Consider the following 19,458-nt stretch of genomic DNA (forward strand, 5'->3'; position numbering starts at 1 on the left):
ATTAGGCTGGTCTCAAATAATTGATTGGGGACTCGTTTTTGTATCGTAATATTTTCATTTTCCCTTACTTTGTTCATAAAGTATCCTATCGTTTTATCGATTTGTATCACTTCAAATGCTATGGAAGAAACTGCTACTTTTTCTCTATATCATTGTGGCGAATGGTGATCAACTTTCCCTTCCAAAAATTGGTGAGTCTCACATTCAACCTACATAGCTATACGGCATGGATTTATTTCCACCTCTACTAATTTTGGCCGGACTGGTTTTTTATTGCCGACTACGGCCCTGGTTACGACAGATTATTCACGTAAAATAAGGTAGAAGGTCTGTCATGCCCACAGGCCCATGAAGGAATGAGCTGAAAATTGCTATGTAGATGGAGTAACTATCGTAGGAGTGCCTTTTTCTGCTTTGAAAGGAATCCAGATAAAGGCCATCGAGATATGACACAAAACCCAACCTGTGTCACAATTACGCGATTGACTTTCATGAATAAAAAACTATTAGTTTTCATGCCTACCAGGTAAACTGCTTAGAGCAATGAGCTGAAAATCGGTATGTAACTGGAATATTCATCATAGAAATTCCGTGCAGTAGTACAGAAGAATCAGATTACAAACCACTGAGTTGTGATTTGAAAGCCAACTACAAGTAGCAAATACGAGATCGAGATACTCTAATAGAACGGTCAACCTAATAGAGTATTCAGCAACGTTTACAACTTACTCTATTGTAGAATTATATTACATTGCAAGTTATTCTGTACGGAGTTCAGCTACAACCAGTTATTCTTATTGACAATTCAGCTAAAAGCAAGTCACCCTGTAGAGAGCTCGGCTACAAATATATTGCTGTAGAAATTCAGAACATTACAAGTCACACTGAAGAGAGTTCAACTATAAACACGTGTAGAGAGTTCAGCTATAAACACGAGTAGAGAGTTCAGCTTTAAACACGTGTAAAGAGTTCTGCTACAACAAGTCACTCTGCAGAAAATTCAGCTACAAACAAGTCACTATTTAGAGAGTTCAGCTACAAAGAACTACCCAGTAGAGAGTTTATCTATATACGTTAGCTACCCTATAGAGATCAGCTACAAACCAGTTACTTTATACAATGTTAAGCTACAAGTAAGGCACTCCATAGAGAGTTCAGCTACAAACAAATCACTCTGTAGTACAAACAAGTCACCACGTAGGGAGTTCAGCATCCAATCAAAAAACCATCCTGTAAAGAGTTCAACTATACAAACAAAAGTTTAAATTATCTCTATAGAGAGATCAGCTAGAAACAAGAGAGAGCTCAGCTACAAACTTAACAGATCACCCTGCAGATTGTTCAGTTACAAACAAATCACCCTGTAGAGAGATCAGCTAGAAGAAGCCACATTGTAGAGAGGTCAGTTACAAAGAAACCACCATGTAGAGAGTTCAGCTGCAAACAAATCACCCCGTAGAGTTCAGTTATGAACAGATCACCCTGTAGAGTGCTCAGCTAGACACAATTCACCCAGTACATAGAATAGCTAGAAACAAGTCATCCTGTAGAGAGATTAGCTAGAAAAAGTTACCTTGTAGACAGTTAAGCTGCAAATAAATCACCCTGTAGAGAGTTCAGCTGCAAACATATCATCCTGTAGCGAACAGATCTCCCTGTAGAGAGTTCAACTACAAACAATTCACCCTGTAGAGAGACCAGCTAGAAGAAGTTACCTTGTAGATAGTTCAGCTACAAAGAAACCATCATGTAGAGAGTTCAGCTACAAAGAAACCATCATGTAGAGAGTTCAGCTATGAACAGATCACCCTGTAGAGACTTCAGTTAGAAGAAGTAACCTTGTATAGAGTTCAGCTACAATGAAACCACCACGTAGAGAGTTCAGCTGCAAACAAATCACCCTGTAAAGGATTCAGCTACAAACAAATCATCCTGAAAAGTGTTCAGCTACAAACAATGAGAGTTTCAGCTACCGTTTAGTTACATAAGAAGTCACCTTATAACTACAGTATGTGATAATCATTCAGTATCAAATGTACAAAATTAATATTTAATCAGACAAACGCTATACACACGATTACTTCCTTTGTTCCACAATTCCTGCAGTAAAGAATTTAAAAAAATACTTTAAAGGAAGCACCAAAGCCAGTTTATGGCCGGCTTTGTGGCTTGCAATACAAAAAGAAGTAATATCTAAACCAAAACAGGCAAGCTGTGAAAAAGGGTGCGGCCTCCAAAAAAACCAGGGTGAAGAAAGATGTGAAATTCAAGGTTGCAGCCAAGAAATGGCTGTGATGGTAGGTTAATGACAAAAAATTTAAATGAAGTTTAAAATATTTAAAATGAGTTAATGTTGGAATCTAACAGATATAGTATATTCACCGTGTCACTGGTTGTTTGGAGAAGAGCGTTAATAAGAGTTAGTGCTATATTTAGAACATCAGCGCATGTGCATGCAGTAACACATGCAACCGTGAAGAATGGGTAGACAAATTGCTTCTGCTTCTCGCTAGTCTGCGGCAAAGAAGACACGATGATCCCAAACTTCTGGGGAGACGGAAGACACGCAGCCACCGCCAAAATGGAGCCGACGTTTAACAGCTACTCCGCGACCCCTGACAACGGACGACATCCCTGAGATTGTGGCAGCTATCCAGGCACCACTAACTGTCACGCCCACATCAGGAGGACTTACTACCATAATGTCTACCATTACAATCACTGTCCGATCTGGAGTACTTGACACCGTAACTACCACCGCATCCGGCGGATCTACAATTACCATGACAGCGTCAGCTGGATCTACAACTACCACGACAGTGTCGGCTGGATCTCCCACCCCTACTACAGCATCATATGACTCCCCCATTCTCCCCACTACAGCAGCGTCTAACCCCACATCTCTCACCACTATAGTGGCTGCCACCAGGACCTCCGACAGACTTCGAGATGGTGGTAACCTATAAACTTGTACATAACACGTTTATTAATTAATGAGCTGTTGCATTGTTGTTGCTAATTAACACATTGCCTGTATCATACATCAGTTGTTGGGCCTACCGTTCACTAGTCACTTAGTAATTTAATTAATGTGTTATTGCATTGTTGTTACTAATTAACACTTTGCCTGTATCATACAGTACATGCCATTCAGTTGTTGGGCCTACCATTCACTAGTATTGCCATCATGCATTCACCCATATGCAGCAACACCTTCACATTATACCCCACCCCTACATATATATTAGTCAGCGAGCTATGTTCTCTTTGTGCATGTATCACCACGCCTATGCATTTACTTCAATCTGCTATATACCCCCCTTCTTAACCTGGTCGCCTTCCTCATCTAATAACTCTCGGCCATCTCCCAAGTAGCAGTCAAATCTGGCACGTACCAGAGATTTAGGAAGTAATCCAAGCCTCTCGCCAGGCAGGTGCAACCTCTACTTCAAGATCACTCACCTCATCAAGCAGTAACGTGAATCCACCCATCATGGTTAGCGCTGGGCTCCCACCCATCCCTACTAAGTTGCTCAACAGAATTCAGGATGGGCTCTTCGTAGAAATGTCTGACCTACTATCTGATACATTAACATCAGCTAAATGCAATGCTGGCAAAGACCATGGTGACAGCCGAAAACCGAAGCACCACAGAAAGCTAAGCATTATGGAGTGGGTCCAGTCCTTTGGAGTGTACATGGCAGTGATGTCTTGCACGAAACCGCAGCGCATAGCAGATCTTCTGGGCTACCAACAGTGGATCATCCAAGCCACATACAATCATCAGCCAGGTTGCTGGGCAGTTTATGATCGCCAGTTCCGCTTGAAGACTTCTGCAACCTCTTCAACAGACTGGTTAACGATTGATCTCAATCTATGGCATGATGCTTTCCCCTACCAAAACATGACCCAGGCACTACCTCCATCGTGGTCACAGCAAAGACCCCAATATAGCACTCAGAGTCATGTAAGCAACCAACCCAGACGTACCCCTCCATCACAGCAACGCATTTCCTTGGACTGGAACGATGACCCCAACCCTGACTGCCCACATCCCCATTGTAAATATGAGCACACGTGCTACAGATGTGCCAGAATTGTTGATAAACGCCACAAGGCAATGTTCTTCCCAAATAAAGGCAAAAGGTTTCAACGCAAACCCCTCATCAACCAACCAAGGGGACAATTGTGAACTGAATCTGACTTTTATCATTACTTGATTGTAACTATAGTCCTAATTTGATGTTGTAATGACTAGTTACCGTTTCTGTTTGAACAAATGAGTTACACTAATCTGTATGTTTGTTTATTATGCTACGCAACTGTACTGCATGCCCCCCCCCCCCTTTATTGCATATTACACAATACTTACCCGCACTCCCCTTCCCGTCCTATGTAGCTGATGCATTGGATCTGGATGGACGTCCATGGATTAACCAATGGCTCTTACAGGTAGAAAAATCCTCAGATATGGTCAAGGTTCCTGCAGAGGCAATAGCCATTACATCACCCCTTATTGTCCAAAACTGGAGCAACCTCTTAGAAACACACCCAGATCAGTCCCTAGTAAATTTCTTCCTTGCAGGAATCTCGCAGGGTTTCTGTATAGGCTATCACAACCCTGGAATCTTGCAGGGTTTCCGTATAGGCTATCACAACCCTGAAATCTTGCAGGGTTTCCGTATAGGCTATCACAACCCTCAAAGCTCCCTGAAATCTGCCAAACGGAACTTAGTTTGTGCTCTACAACACCCTGAAGTAGTTGATCATTACTTGGAGGAAGAGCTGGCTCTTAAACGAGTCACAGGGCCTTTCCTCAAGGAATTAGTGCCAGAAGTACATATCAACCGCTTTGGAGTGATTACCAAAAGGCACCAACCCGGTAAACGGCACCTTATAGTGGATCTATCCCATCTATCGGGCCACAGTGTGAATGAAGGAATTCCAAAGTCACTCTGCTCCCTTTCCATATCACTGTGGATTCGGCTATTGCAGAAATTATGAAATTGGGAAGGGGAGCACGATGTTAAGAGTGCATTTCGCCTCTTACCCGTCCATCTAGCAGATCGTCATCTCCTAGCCATGAATTGGAATGCATAGGTCATTATTGATACTTGCCTTCCATTCAGCCTAAGTTCTGCACCAAAACTTTTCAATATCCTTGCTGACCTTTTATCTTGGATTCTTGAGCAAAAGGGCGTGAGTCCTCTTCTCCACTATCTGGATGATTTTCTCATTATATTTCCACCGAAATCATCTGCATGCTTTAACAACCTCCAAGTTATTCTTGAAGGATGCCTGTACCTTTGTATCCCCTTATTAGCAGTGGAAAAAATAAAGTGACCTGCAGGGACACTTACATTCTTAGGAATTACCCTAGACACCCAAAACATGGAGGCCCAACTTCCACCTGCAAGCTGCAGAACATTCGTAACGAGATTAAAGCATGGCTCTAAAAGAGAGATGCCAAGAAAAGGGCCATCCTATCACCTGTTGGTCTTTTACAACACGCCACGAAAGTTGTCAAGCTAGGCAGAACGTTTGTGTCGCGAATGTATACAACAGCTGCAAGAGTGAAGAAGTTGTCTAACCGAACCAGACTCAACACCGCATTCAAATCAGACTTGCACTGGTGGCACTTGTTTGTTACCTCTTGGAATGGAGTCAGTTTTCTGCACTCTTCAAAAGAAACTACCTTTGATTACTGTCTGTGGACGGATACTTCCAGTACGTGGGGCTGTGGGGCACGATTTGGAGACCAATGGTTCCAGTTCCGCTGGCCTCCCTAGGGGACGCTAACTACCATAATGGCCAAGGAACTTGTACCCATCGTAATGAGCTGCTCAGTCCGGGGTAGATTGTTAAACCGAAAGACCGTACAGTTCTTTTGTGACAATCTTGGGCTCGTAGATTCCATTCGGAAAGGCACTTCAAAAGACAACATAGTGATGCACCTCCTGAGATGTCTATGATTTTTTACAGCTCATTACGACATTCACATTACGGTCACCCACCTTCCAGGAGTCCAAAACACAGCAGCCGACTTACTGTCAAGAAATAAGCTTCAGCAATTCTTCATCCTACATCCAACAGCGTCTTGCTTACCAACTCCAATCCCATTCTGCCTTGCTCGAATTATATCACCGAGGCAACTTGACTGGACATCGTCTCATTTCCTCTGATACTTCAAACAAGTCATCCAGTTTTCCAAATAGTCATTCCACATCTTATCTATGCCATGTGAACTGTTACAATAGCTGCAAACACATTAAGTTATATACTAACATTGATATTTCCTTTGGCATTTCATATTCATGTATTTGTTCTCATGCCATACAGTCATAAGCGTAAGTATGTATCTCCACGAGACTAATTATGAGGTGCATAATATGCACACTTACATGCACACTCTCACAGGCATACCCCATAATGTATATTGTCACACTAAGCTTTCTCTTAGGTGCACATATCGCATCTCTTCTTTTATTTATGTATTAATTGTTTACATGGGCATGTTTGCTTCAAGTTTGCACTTACATTTCACCTCACCATGCATCCGTACACAATTTCCCCATGTATTGTTACCAGGCTGCCACCTTTATGGTCTACTGTCATCATCCTTGTAGTTGGGTTCCACCATCTCATGCCCTCACCAGATGCCGCACATTTAACTGATATCTACTGCAAGGCCAATGAACTCCTTACTCAAGGACTGGCTCCATCAACTATCACAACACAGCTAAATAAGAGACTATTACGGGACGAAATTATCCCATAAAGATACCCGTAGCTGAGCAAATACGCAACAACTACGGGTTTCGTACTTAACCCCAAGATGAGGTTCGACCTTACCTGTGATGGAACTACCTTTCAAGACGTAGACCCGTCTTTATACTCGTCTCAATCTCGAGATGCGTCGTCATGATGGGCGTAATTGTGCCATGCACGTGATCGCTAATCTATATTCGCGACTCCGGGTTTGGGTTATAAAATTCGCGTAATATTTTAATGCTTGCAATATAATATTTACAACACAATTCCCCCATAATCACTGTCACTCCCATTATCTCCGCTTAGTGTGTCAAAAACTTCTAGTCCTCCTTCCTCTTGATACTATAACGTGTACAGATATTAATAAACTGTTGCATATACAATAATTATGTACATACCACTGTCTTTGCATTCAAATGGTTCTCAACTATTGTTTAGTTGGTGCTATGTAGCTCAGCTGTTTCAGTCTAAACACAATTAATTTCATTTACCAACTTATCCCTTAATAATATTAGCCTTACTATTTTGCTGTTGGCACTTATGGTCCTGGCATTTTTTCTACCACTATGTTGGCTAGCTGTTTCACTCCTAGCACATAAGTTCATTGATCGACCAATTCCTCAAGAGAGTTATATACTTACCATTTTGCTACTAGCACTTTCTTTCCTGTCACTTCTGTCACGATGATGGGTACACGCTTCACTTTAAAGATACAATTTCACTCACAATTCCTCAACAATATTATACTTACCATTTGGATACTGGCATTTCTTTTCCTGCCACTTCCAACACGTCGAGGAGCCATTTCACTGTAAACACCAGTGGTGAATCTATCTCTTCTACTAGTGCTTTTCATCTTCCCTGGCATTCTTTCTAGCAAAAGTTGCTCTAAACACAATGTTTATGGTGCTATGAAGAAATCACTCACGAATGTTGTACACATCATCTCACCGTTTCGAGGTCTGTCTCTGTAATACGTCAACTTCCACAACTACACACACAAAGCCTTGTATTTTAAACTATTCCAAAAAGAATGTGGTACATACCATTTAATCATTCAAAGTCTTTTTCTTATCCATATAGTGCTACTGTTCATTCTGTTACTCTGCCACTACAGTCAACATTTCTTCAAACAACCAATCACAAAGATGTTATAATATAGATACAGTCCCAGTCTTTCTATTACTGTCGTCAGCCTTTCCAAGAATTATTTCACCCTAACCAAAATGATCACCCTACTAGTAAATCAAATGCTGTATGCACCATCTCACTGTTTTCAGGTCTTGCACTATCATCAGTATTTATAGCCGTATCCCTCTGAATCAAAAGCTCCCTTTTGCTTTGCCAGTTCTTCTTTTCCGTTTGTTCTCTGATCTGCTTTTCTTCTGCTTCCAACAATTCTTTTGTTGATCTAAGCAAAGCATTATTGAACATTCAAGAATTCTGTACTCACCATCTCATTGCTGATGTATCTACTGGGAGGATCCTAAGAACTGTTGTAGCTGATCACTTGAAATGTCAATTCATCTACGATCTGCTTGCTCTAGATATAAAATAATGTTGTAATTGAACAGTATAAAAACTAAACATACTTGGTAGTCTCTTAGAAATGGCTTTCCTGTCCAAATTTCTTATTAATGAGCGCCAATAGGAAGAAACTTTATACGCGACTAGCACATTCCATCCACTGTTACTACGTCTTTCAGAGGCATCATTCAAGTAAAATTACTTCTTTTCCACGTATCGTATTCTAAACACGTGAAGTCTTCAAATAATGGTGGACTACTAGTTGATCCGTCACTCATCCTTTGGTACGAGCACTTTACCATCTACAAAGCGCTTGATACGACGCGAACTTCACAACAACAACAAGAGTGGTTACTTCAGGCTGAGTTCCATCACCATGTTCAACAGTTACATCATCACGTGAGAAGCACACTGTCAGACAACTCTAATTAGTGCAGTAGGATAAGCAATCCAGTGCGAGCGTTACAGTGTGATGTAGTCCAATGCTGACCCGTGTTCTACAATTCGTGAAGATTACACTCTGTAGTCAGGTTCGTGTTCTAATATACATTTTAGTGTGTTGATTTTGTTAATGGCGAACTAGACGAGCTCCAAAGTATTGATGTTATCCATGTTGTAGTTGCGCAAACTGGTGACCTGTTCCCGGACCTTGTATGTGCGTCACCCTTGTTGTAATTCCACATACTGTTAACCTCTTGGTGTGTTGTTATTTATGGGCTGGTGTGTGTCAATTGTGTTGTGTATCCATGCACTGGCGACCTGTGTTCGGGTCTTGTAGGTGTGTCAATTGTGTTGAGTATCCACGCACTGGCGAACTGTGTTCGGGTCTTGCAGGTGTGTCAATTGTGTTGTGTATCCATGCACTGGCGACCTGTGTTCGGGTCTTGTAGGTGTGTCAATTGTGTTGTGTATCCACTCACTGGCGACCTGTGTTCGGGTCTTGTAGGTGTGTCAATTGTGTTGTGTATCCACGCACTGGCGACCTGTGTCCGGGTCTTGTAGGTGTGTCAATTGTGTATCCACTCACTGGCGACCTGTTTTCAGGTCTTGTAGGTGTGTCAATTGTGTTGTGTATCCACGCACTGGCGACCTGTGTTCGGGTCTTGCAGGTGTGTCAATTGTGTTGTGTATCCATGCACTGTCGACCTGTTTTCGGGTCTTGTAGGTGTGTCAATTGTGTTGTGTATCCACACACTGGCGACCAGTGTTCGGGTCTTGTAGGTGTGTCAATTGTGTTGTGTATCCATGCACTGGCAACCTGCTGCTATGCGTATTTTATTTCTAAGGGATACCTGTGTCATAGTCTAGGTGTGTTGGTTGTTTTGTATTTTCACACTGACTATCAAATAGTGCAAATACCTGTATTATATAGACCTTCATTGGCTAGTAAGAAAGACAGTGGAAGAAAGTATGACCCAAAGATTGGAGATCAGAACTTAGACAACCTCAAACCTCATGCTGAATTTAAAGATTGGACATTATGAGGATGAGGCCTTAGAAGACTTGCTGAATTTCCAGATGTTGTGATATATTGTGCAATATAATGCAACTGTAGTTTATTGACAATTTATGTAGTGTTTTATTTGCACCCGATTATAATGTTAGTTGGTGGATGACTGCTCTATTAGAGTGACTGCTTTATTAGCTAGGGTGATTACTCTATTAGGGACTACGTAACATTTAGTGATTTCTGGTTTCTATGCAACCACGAATCTGCCATTGTAGTGAAAATCACGGGACTTCTACACTCTTCGGCTATAGTGCTTGTGCGGTCAGTGTTGAACTAGTTATTTAGTGTTCACCATCATGCATGCTAGTATTTCCTTGTGGTTTAGTCCATGGTCCTAGGTTCTGTCGATGTTATTATCATGATCATTTCCAAGAACAGTATGTTCTCCATCAATATCCATGAACGGACATAAGCCGATATCAGTACATCCTTACCCATTTTCAGTTACAAAGATGGGCTACCGAAATCCCTGTATTTATCATGATTTTAGCTGTGTTGTACTGTCATACTCTGTCTCTGTCAGATGGGTTACTTCTGTCTGCAAAGTACATGCAGTGGTAAAGCTACATACCACTATATATTGTGCTATTATATTATTACCAATGTTATCCAACACCTCCACCACCAGACGTAGTGGTATAAATGGTGGGGATTTGACTTTTCGAAAAATTTAATTCTCCACCAACTGGGGAACAACCAATGGTCAAATCTCCATGTAATATGGCTGGAATATTCTTCAGGAAAATGATTAGCTAAATCTTATAGTTTTCAAGCTAAACAAATGCCTAAAGCAATCAAATACTAGCGGAGCAAAGTTTCTGATCAAATTGGGCCTAAATCCTCCACTAATCCCCTAGTAATCCGGGAGGGTAGTAGGGCTTAATGTTGATAGGTGCTTAAGAAAACCGGGATAATTAATTTAGACGCTCTAATAGATTTGCCTAATCTAGCTTTAAATTGCACTTCTAATATGTACCGACATCACTTGGAGTTACTCTGCCATTAATTCGTGTCCTCGGTCCCTTTATCCAGTATTTTAACCCGTCCCTTTACTTGGGCAGGTGCTAGTAGACATTTATAAGTGCCTCTTACATCGCTGTATCATACACACATTAGCTATGTGTCTTCCTCTTTACGATCACTTTCCTCCTTCTATATGGTGGGCTTCAACAACAAAGTTCTTCATCACTCGAGCTACTGCTGCTACTGATTAATGATGTCTCTTCGTCTGGCATAAGCCGGAATCTCTTGTGGCGGTGCCAAGTCGAGGTACTGAAACTGTTCGATTGCAATGTTCGCAATATACCCAAGCTCTCTTTCGCTGTTTCCTGTCACTCTGCTCGGTAGACATTCTTTAATACAATACTAGTAGAATCGTGACACTTTAACGAAATTCGTAATTGTCCATATACGAGGTTGAGTTAATAGTAGCACTTTAACAAACCTCGTAATTGTCCATATACAGGTATGAGTTTGTAACTGTTCGTAACTATCCCATTTCCATGCATAAATACGGGCTACCGCTTTACCCGTAATTATCGTGATTTAAGCTGTTCAACATACTCAGCTGGAAAGAACAAGTACATTCAATTCTGCACAGCATCTAGAATTTCCCCGATACCGTCATCAGAAACAACACTGATCCTGTTTGCTTCCTATCTGGCTACTGCTAACATGTCCCACACCACTATTTAAGTGTATCTGGCAGCCATCCGCCATATGCACATTGTTGCAGGCCTACATGAACTGTTCATTGAGCAGTTCACACCTCGACTTCAGCTAGTCTTACATGGCATAAAAAAGCCTCAAGCATCTACTTCTTCACCGAGGGTCTGACTGCGAATCACTCTCCAATTAATGCAAAGCATAAAAACATACTCTCTAACCAACCCCACTTGTACAGAAATATCATGCTTTGGGCTGCCTGTTGTTTGGCCTTTCTTGGATTCTTGTGCGTTAGCTAGTTTACCATCCCAAACCACAATGGCTATGACCTATCTCTACACCTGTCACTCCAAGATATCTCCATAGATAACAGAGATAATCCCAATGTTCTGAGAATCCATATCAAACAATCAAAGACTGACCCTTTTCGGCTAGGCGTACAAATTTATTTGGGTGCAACCAACACAAATGTTTGTCCCATACTAGGTATCCTTCCATACCTGGACACACAACCAGGACCTCTATTTCTCACAGAGAATGGCCAAGGCCTTACCAGACAAATTTTCTGCACAGCATTAAACTCAGTCCTGTCCGAAAATTGAAAGTTAATTGCAATTGGTACAATTCCCACAGTTTCCGCATTGGAGCAGCAACCACCACAGCCAAAGCAAATTATATCTGACGCATACATCAAGATGTTAGGCAGATGGCAGAGTGACGCTTACCAAAGATACATCAAGACACCTCCATGTGAGCTAGCCAAATTTTCTGCATTGATAGCTTCAGCTTTATCTAGTGTTCTACAGCAGAGTGACAGCACCTAGATAGCAGTAACAAGAAACACATGAATTGACTTGATATACAGCACTACACATTTATTGCACGCTTAAGTACAGTTTCATACATCACACAGAGTAATGTAACTTGACTGTATTCTATTTACTTGTACACACACATAATATGATTGTATTATAAATAAGCGATAATGCATTGAAGCGTCTGCGCCAGAATCCTTGGTGGTGAAAGATTCCCATGTATACATGGTAATCTCTCTATGGTTTCAGCAGCAAGAATTTGGACGGTCATTTGCTGATCCTGCTCCAACCTTCTTGCCTGCCTAAGTATTCGTCGCTTGATTTGTATTATTACTCTTGGCCTGTAAAAGTCAAAACAATTGAAATAAATTAAGTCTTCCCCAAAGCAGTTGGGGCCTTGTACACCAACCAACTCACCACTATCAACTTTAGATCGTGGTAGAGTCAAATGATCTCAAAAGACAACAGAAACTACACACAGATTGGGGGAAGGGTTAGACTACCACCAAAGACAGTTGTTCCCAGTAAAGGTTAGTGACAACATTAAATGAAGTTTAAAATATTTAAAACGAGTTAATGTTGGAATCTAACAGATATAGTATACTCACCGTGTCACTGGTTGTTTTAAGAAGAGCGTTAATAAGAGTTAGTGCTATATTTAGAACATCAGCACATGCGCATGCAGTAACACGTGCAACCATGAAGAATGGGTAGACAAACTGTTTCTCCCACCCACCCTCCCAACCACATCCTGGAATACACGTCCATAAAATTGTCATAGGCTTGCATTTGAATATGAACGAAGACTACAGTGTGTTATCGCCCATATAAACCTCGACCTGACATTAAAAAGTTCACTTGTACGGGTACACGCATATGCGTATACATGTACACACTACCACAGCTCATCTTGTCATTCTAGTTTATATATATATATACATATACGCGAACACTACACGCAGTATCTTACCATTATTGGTCCTATAATTGTTACATTAACATAACACATACAACCAGATTCTTACACCAAATGGCTGAAAGACTGGTGCACATCATTGCCTTTTATAACGTGGGTTGTTGAGCCAGTACTGTTGCCACTAAGGCAAATATTGGTTGATATCATTGTTACATACAGTACAGTCAGAGCCAACATCACTGCCTACTAAGGTATGTGTTGGTTCACATTTCAAAACAGACATTGTCAGTTACTGAGCCAATACAGCTGCCACTTAGGCAAATATTGGCCTGTAAAAGTCAAAACAATTGAAATAAATTAGGTCTTCCCCAAAGCAGTTGGGGCCTTGCACACCTACGAACTCACCACAATCAACTTTAGATCATGGTAGAGTCAGAAGACAACCAAAGCCACACACAGATTGGGGGAAGAGTTAGACTACCACCAAAGACAGTTGTTCCCAGTAAAGGTTAGTGACAACATTAATTATGGCAATTCAGGTGAATTTGGTGCTGAATCCTAGTGGAGGAGGCAACACAAATTCACCTGAATTGCTGTAATTAAAATTTTTGTCATTATAACCTACCATCACAGCCATTTCTTGGCCGCCACCTTGGATTTCACATCTTATTTCACCCTGGCCTTTTTGGGGGCCGCACTGATGCAAATAAATCTTACAATGATGCAAATGATAATAAATTATAATAATGGCTTTGTGCTTGTCAAAAAATAACATTGTTGCAGCCATTACATGGCTGATTTCACAACTTTTACACCCATACTTTTGAAGGCTACACAGATTTTTATACACCTTGGCTGTTTTTGAATGGATTTAAATTGCTTGCAAGATTTTACTAGAACATGATTATAATGAACACAGATGCAATCCAAATATCAACAATAAGTTATTTTGCTTTGTGCAAGTGTAAGTGTTCAAACCTACCTGCGGCACTTGAGAATGTGTAAGTTTTAAAAGATGGTCCATGTCATGTGCTGATTGATCTGTTTTTAACTGATCTGTTTTTAACAGATCCATTATCTTTTTCATAAATGCTATAGCACATGTTTCACTGTTCATCACCAGATGACATTCCTCACTTTCTGTGCTAAATGTTATGAGTTTGCCTTCATCAGAATTTTCCGGTACTTTTGTTGGAAAGCATGAGTAAACCTGGAATAAATTTGGTGGAGTATAACACATAAATGTATACTATCTCTCAATATATTAATCTGCAGTGGATAGCACTGTTCTGATCATGGATGGCATTAGCTTAGATTTAGTGAGGAACTAAAGTTGGTAATGCAATCATTATTGTACTCGGGCTGAACTTTTAAAATGCTTGTAACATAGTGGAATCAATTCTGTCCTAGTATAAATTAATTAACACAGAAAACTGAAGGAAATTGGGATATGCGAAGAACATTATTTAAGCCAAATTTTTAAGAAATGAACCAAAACAGCTACAATGCTTGCTGTTAAGCCAAAACCCTTGAGTACCCTTGTTGTGCATCAAATGTGTAGTGGTAAAATACAGTGAAGACTGCCACTTTTGATATCACATCTTAAATAGTACATTTTCTGTATTTATCAAATTGATTTGCTTGTATCAGGACACATGCAGTTTGATTAGGGCTGAAACAATCATGGTTTTTAGCATTCAAGTACTGTGTATAGTTAACGATTAAGTACTCATAAATACTAGTTACATGTAGTCATACCTATTTGACATGTTTTGTATCAACCTTAAACAGTTTACAACTTTTCAAGTAACAGCAATGATACACAGTCTGTATTAAAATACTGATGTTAGTGTTCCTGACAAGAAATTATGGCAATCAAACTCCTACAGCCTTTACTGTGTCACTCCCTGTTGGCAAATACATCATGTCAGCTGGGTTACGTGATTAGGGATGAGTCTATTCTGCTTTTTCCCACCTATTTTTCTTTCCAGCAATTCTTTTTTTCTAACTTATTTTCTATATTTTGCTGAGCACCAACAATAATTAATTGCAGTATCTTAAGCTTACAAACATATGTGATGAATATTTTGTACATAGTGACTGCTCTGTTAGAGTATTTCGATCTCGACTCACCATTCCCACAGGGTGTATGAGCATGTGTTGTCCTAATACTGTTCTATTAGAGTTTCTTGATCTTTTAAATACAAAATGTGCTACGTTTCCATTTCTTGGTGTCAATTTCTGTCTATTTTTTCCAGAATTTTTTATCAATATGGTTTTCCAAAATCTTTGCCAGTAAAATTGGCGCATCCCTACACGTGATCTTAATGAGTACTTGAGTACTAATTTTACTATCCGAGTACCAAATCTTTAATGAATACTTGTCAAGTATTAGTTTTTCATAATTTTGATGTGCAACAGACAAGTGTGTATTTAACAGGAACTATGAAAATGCATTATTCATCCTTTTGTACCTCAGTAATAAGTAATCAAAAGTAGCCCATTTTTTCAGTGAAACATTCCTCAGGGTAGAACATCTTATATCAAATTTGAGCTAAATTTTTCCAGTTGTCATTGAGATATGCACTTTCAAAATTTGTCTTATTTTCATCTTCCACTACTTTTTTTCTTTTTGCACCACTTTAATAGTTTCCATACTCATGCAAACCTTATTTTCAATTTTTGAGGGTATAATTAGCATATGTACATATCTTCCAATTTGTGTTCAGATTATTCTACTGCAACAAGCCACAGGACATGCAGTAATTATAATACAATCCTACAAAATGTTTTACAATACACTCTGTAAAATATTTCATAGTTGTTGTATCACTGTTTGTAAAATAGGAATACATTGTAGAATCATTACTTCTGTCACAATTCCACCATTAAATATTGTAGTATTTTTATACTACGTCCTAAGTACTGTTGTAATATATACATGTGTGTTCTGTTGTATATTAGCTATGCACCATTGTAATCATATTATACTGATCATGCTATGATAGTGATCTTATTATACAGAACACGCTGATTTTCAAAGCAGAGAGGAACAGAGCCAGCAACACACCAGCAATGCCAAGAACATGTCAGTAGTATATATATATATATATACGATGTGTTTACTGTGTAAATTATTAATATTGATACTGACAATTATATCGTGTGTCGTGCAGCCCAAGAAGCTGGCATGCCACAACGTGAGTATATTAACAGGAAGAAAATGCAATTTTCACACCTATGTAGCTCTGTGTTCCCTTTCCGATTGGAACTAAATTTACAACAGATGTGCCAGCCAGTTATGGGAGTCTACATACCAAATTTGAAGAAAACCAGTCCAGCCATTTCCAAGATACGAGTGAACAAAATTTCGTTTTAATTTCTTCGTTTTTTTTCTTCTTCATTTTGCACGCTTCGCAAAATCACCATAAAACACGAATGCGTACTCGGATACGGCTGAACTTTGGCACACTTGAAGGGCTCATTAAGGCGAATCTCAGTAACAACTTTGGTAGGAATCCGATGAAAATTCACGAAGTTATGACTGATTATGTGTGTAAAATAAGGTCAAAGGTCTGTCACGCCTACAGGGTAAACCCCTTGGAGGAATGAGTTGAAAATCGATAATAGTAGAAGGAGTAACCATAGTAGGAGTGCCTTTTTGTGGTTTGAAAGGAATCGAGATTAAGACCATGGAGATATGACACAAAACCCAACCTGTGTCAAAATTATGAGATCGATTTTTATGAATTAAAAAACTATTAGTTTTCACATCTACCAGGTAAACTGCTTAGAGCAATGAGCTGAAAATCAGTATGTAGCTGGAATAATCATCATAGAAAGTCCTTGCAGTAGTACAGAAGAATCGAATTACAAACCACTGAGTTGTGATTCGAAAGGTAACTACGTGTAGCAAATGCGAGATCAAGATATTTAATAGAACAGTCACCCTAATAGAGCATTCAGCTACGTTTATAACTTACTCCATCATACAATTATATTACATTGCAAGATATTCTGTACGGAATTCAGCTACAAACAGTTAATCTGATAGAAAATTCAGCTACATGCAAGTCACCTTGTAGAGAGTTCATCTAGAAACAAGTCACCCTGTAGAGAGATCAGCTAGAAGAAGTCACCTTGTAGAGAGTTCAGCTACAAACAAATCACCCTGTAGAGAGTTCAGTTACAAAGAAATCACCATGTAGAGAGTTCAGCTGCAAACAAATCACCCTGTAGAGAGATCACCTAGAAGAAGTTACCTTGTAGAGAGTTCAGTTACAAAGAAACCATCATGTAGAGAGTTCAGCTGCAAAAAAATCAATCACTCTGTAGAGAATTCAGCTAGAAGAAGTCACTTTGTAGAGAGTTCAGCTGCAAATAAATCATCCTGTAGAGAATTCAGCTACAAACAAATCATCCTGTAGAGAGTTCAGTTAGAAATAAGTCATCCTGTAGAGAGATCAGCTGGAAACAAGTCACCCTGTAGAGAGATTAGCTAGAAGAAGTCACATTGTAGAGAGTTCAGCTACAAAGAAACCACCATGTAGAGAGTTCAGCTGCAAACAAATCACCCAGTAGAAAGTTCAGCTATGAACAGATCACCCTGTAGAGAGTTCAGTTAGAAACAAGTCATCCTGTAGAGAGATCAGCTAGAAACAAGTCACCCTGTAGAGAGTTTAGCTAGAAGAAGTCACATTGTAGAGAGTTCAGCTACAAAGAAACTACCATGTAGAGAGTTCAGCTGCAAACAAATCAACCTGTAGAGAACTCAGCTACAAACAAATATGCCCTGTAAAAAGATCAGCTAGAAGAAGTTACCTTGTAGAGAGCTCAGCTACAAAGAAACCATCATGTAGAGAGTTCAGCTGCAAACAAATCTCCTGTAGAGAGTTCAACTAGAAACAAGTCACCCTGTAGAGAGATCAGCTAGAAACAAATCACCCTGTAGAGAGTTCAGCTAGAAGAAGTCACATTGTAGAGAGTTCAGCTACAAAGAAACTATCATGTAGAAAGTTCAGCTGCAAACAAATCAACCTGTACAGAACTCAGCTACAAACAAATATGCCCTGTAAAAAGATCAGCTAGAAGAAGTTACCTTGTAGAGAGTTCAGCTACAAAGAAACCATCATGTAGAGTGTTCAGCTACAAACAAATCCCTTGTAGAGAGTTCAGCTAGAAACAAGTCACCCTGTAGAGAGATCAGCTAGAAATAAATCACCCTGTAGAGAGATCAGCTAGAAGAAGTTACCTTATAGAGAGTTCAGCTATAAAGAAATCACCATGTAGAGAGTTCAGCTGCAAACAAATTACCTGTAGAGAGTTCAGCTAGAAACAAGTCACCCTGTAGAGAGATCAGCTAGAAACAAGTCACTGTGTAGAGAGTTCAGCTACAAGAAGTCACATTGTAGAGAGTTCAGCTACAATGAGGTACGGAACTGAACTATTCACCATCGTGTTCGCCATGAATAGGGGAATCAATTACTGGGTACGTTTTTCCTTTACTCACCTTCCTCACTGTATACAAAGGCGAAATTCGTGATGAAAAATCGATTGCATACTATCACTTCAACCAGATGTAAACAAACATTCGTAGCTTACGTATCCTTAGGTCTACTACAACGAAACAAAGATTTTCCAACTCCTCTTGAGCAGGAAAATAAGTTGATATCCAGGTTTGTATTGTTAATACCTTCCTTCACTAAAAAAGAGGCGTTCAAAAAAAATCACGTCAATAATACACAAGTATTTCACCCAATGTATTCAATGCTTTATACTGTAAATTTAGGCTTGTCCTGTTATAGTAGATCCAAGTCACATCCAATAAACTGAAATTCCATTATTTTCCACTGAAAAAACTGCTAAAAATACTCTCAGATACACCTTTATAGGACCTAATTTTCAAATATTTCATGGGAGGGGGGGGGGGGGGCATGCCCCCAGACTCCTCTAGGTTGGCATGCTTTGCATGCTAGTGTGTTTTGCGCACTAATGTACTCACTATTCTAAACAGCTAATTTGACCATGGATACTACATGAATCTTACAAATAGGGCCTTGTGAGAAAGCTTGGTATCTTCTAATGTCTGGATAGTTACATACAGTATGTCCCTGTCCAGCTTAGTCCCCCCTTTCAAAAAATCCAGATCCGCCCCTGAACTGGAACGGAACTCGCATGCACAAACTTTTAAATCATTTTGACAAGGTTCTACACCTTTGCCAACCATTGCAATTAGGTAAAACCTTACCTGTACT

At 39.9% G+C, this 19,458-nt stretch overlaps 2 protein-coding genes across 8 annotated transcripts in view; both read right to left on the minus strand.

The window, feature by feature from the left end:
* LOC136264309 (uncharacterized) overlaps positions 1 to 19,458 on the minus strand; it is an 88,924-nt gene that overhangs the window by 43,075 nt on the left and 26,391 nt on the right. For 2 of the 4 annotated variants that reach the window (XM_066059025.1, XM_066059027.1), the window contains exons 2-3: positions 14,342 to 14,414; positions 14,187 to 14,296 (exon numbers count right to left, since the gene is read on the minus strand). In XM_066059025.1, the coding sequence (XP_065915097.1) occupies positions 14,187 to 14,296; positions 14,342 to 14,414 (183 nt within the window). Of the gene's footprint in view, positions 1 to 14,186; positions 14,415 to 19,458 lie in introns of all 4 variants that reach the window. The other 2 variants (XM_066059024.1, XM_066059026.1) reach the window with 1 other exon arrangement.
* LOC136263778 (uncharacterized) lies at positions 6,984 to 11,921 on the minus strand. 4 transcript variants are annotated; one of them, XR_010704786.1, is made up of 10 exons: positions 8,364 to 11,921; positions 8,225 to 8,314; positions 8,043 to 8,182; positions 7,818 to 7,988; positions 7,723 to 7,762; positions 7,523 to 7,680; positions 7,413 to 7,473; positions 7,293 to 7,359; positions 7,170 to 7,238; positions 6,984 to 7,113 (listed from the first exon to the last, which is right to left on the minus strand). XR_010704786.1 is itself a non-coding variant. In XM_066058407.1 (10 exons), exons 4-9 carry the CDS (start codon positions 7,818 to 7,820, stop codon positions 7,206 to 7,208), a joined length of 336 nt encoding a protein of 111 aa, XP_065914479.1. In that variant the 5' UTR covers positions 7,821 to 7,988; positions 8,043 to 8,182; positions 8,225 to 8,314; positions 8,364 to 9,411; the 3' UTR covers positions 6,984 to 7,113; positions 7,170 to 7,205. The 4 variants fall into 4 exon arrangements, 2 of the variants coding, with proteins under 2 accessions (XP_065914479.1, XP_065914480.1); XM_066058407.1 differs by having other exon boundaries at positions 7,413 to 7,468; positions 7,523 to 7,659; positions 8,364 to 9,411; XM_066058408.1 differs by having other exon boundaries at positions 7,413 to 7,468; positions 7,523 to 7,659; positions 8,035 to 8,182; positions 8,364 to 9,411.

Source organism: Dysidea avara, chromosome 8 (assembly GCF_963678975.1).
Source record: "Dysidea avara chromosome 8, odDysAvar1.4, whole genome shotgun sequence".
NCBI lineage: Eukaryota > Metazoa > Porifera > Demospongiae > Dictyoceratida > Dysideidae > Dysidea > Dysidea avara.

Excerpts from the sequence above, each read along its gene's own strand:
- LOC136263778 (XM_066058407.1), bottom strand. Across the intron at positions 7,469-7,522 it reads GAAATGCCAGTATCCAAATG|CGTGTACCCATCATCGTGAC; the intron begins GTAAGTATAATA and ends TTTAAAGTGAAG. Across the intron at positions 7,239-7,292 it reads TAAGTGCCAACAGCAAAATA|ACTGAAACAGCTGAGCTACA; the intron begins GTAAGGCTAATA and ends AATTGTGTTTAG.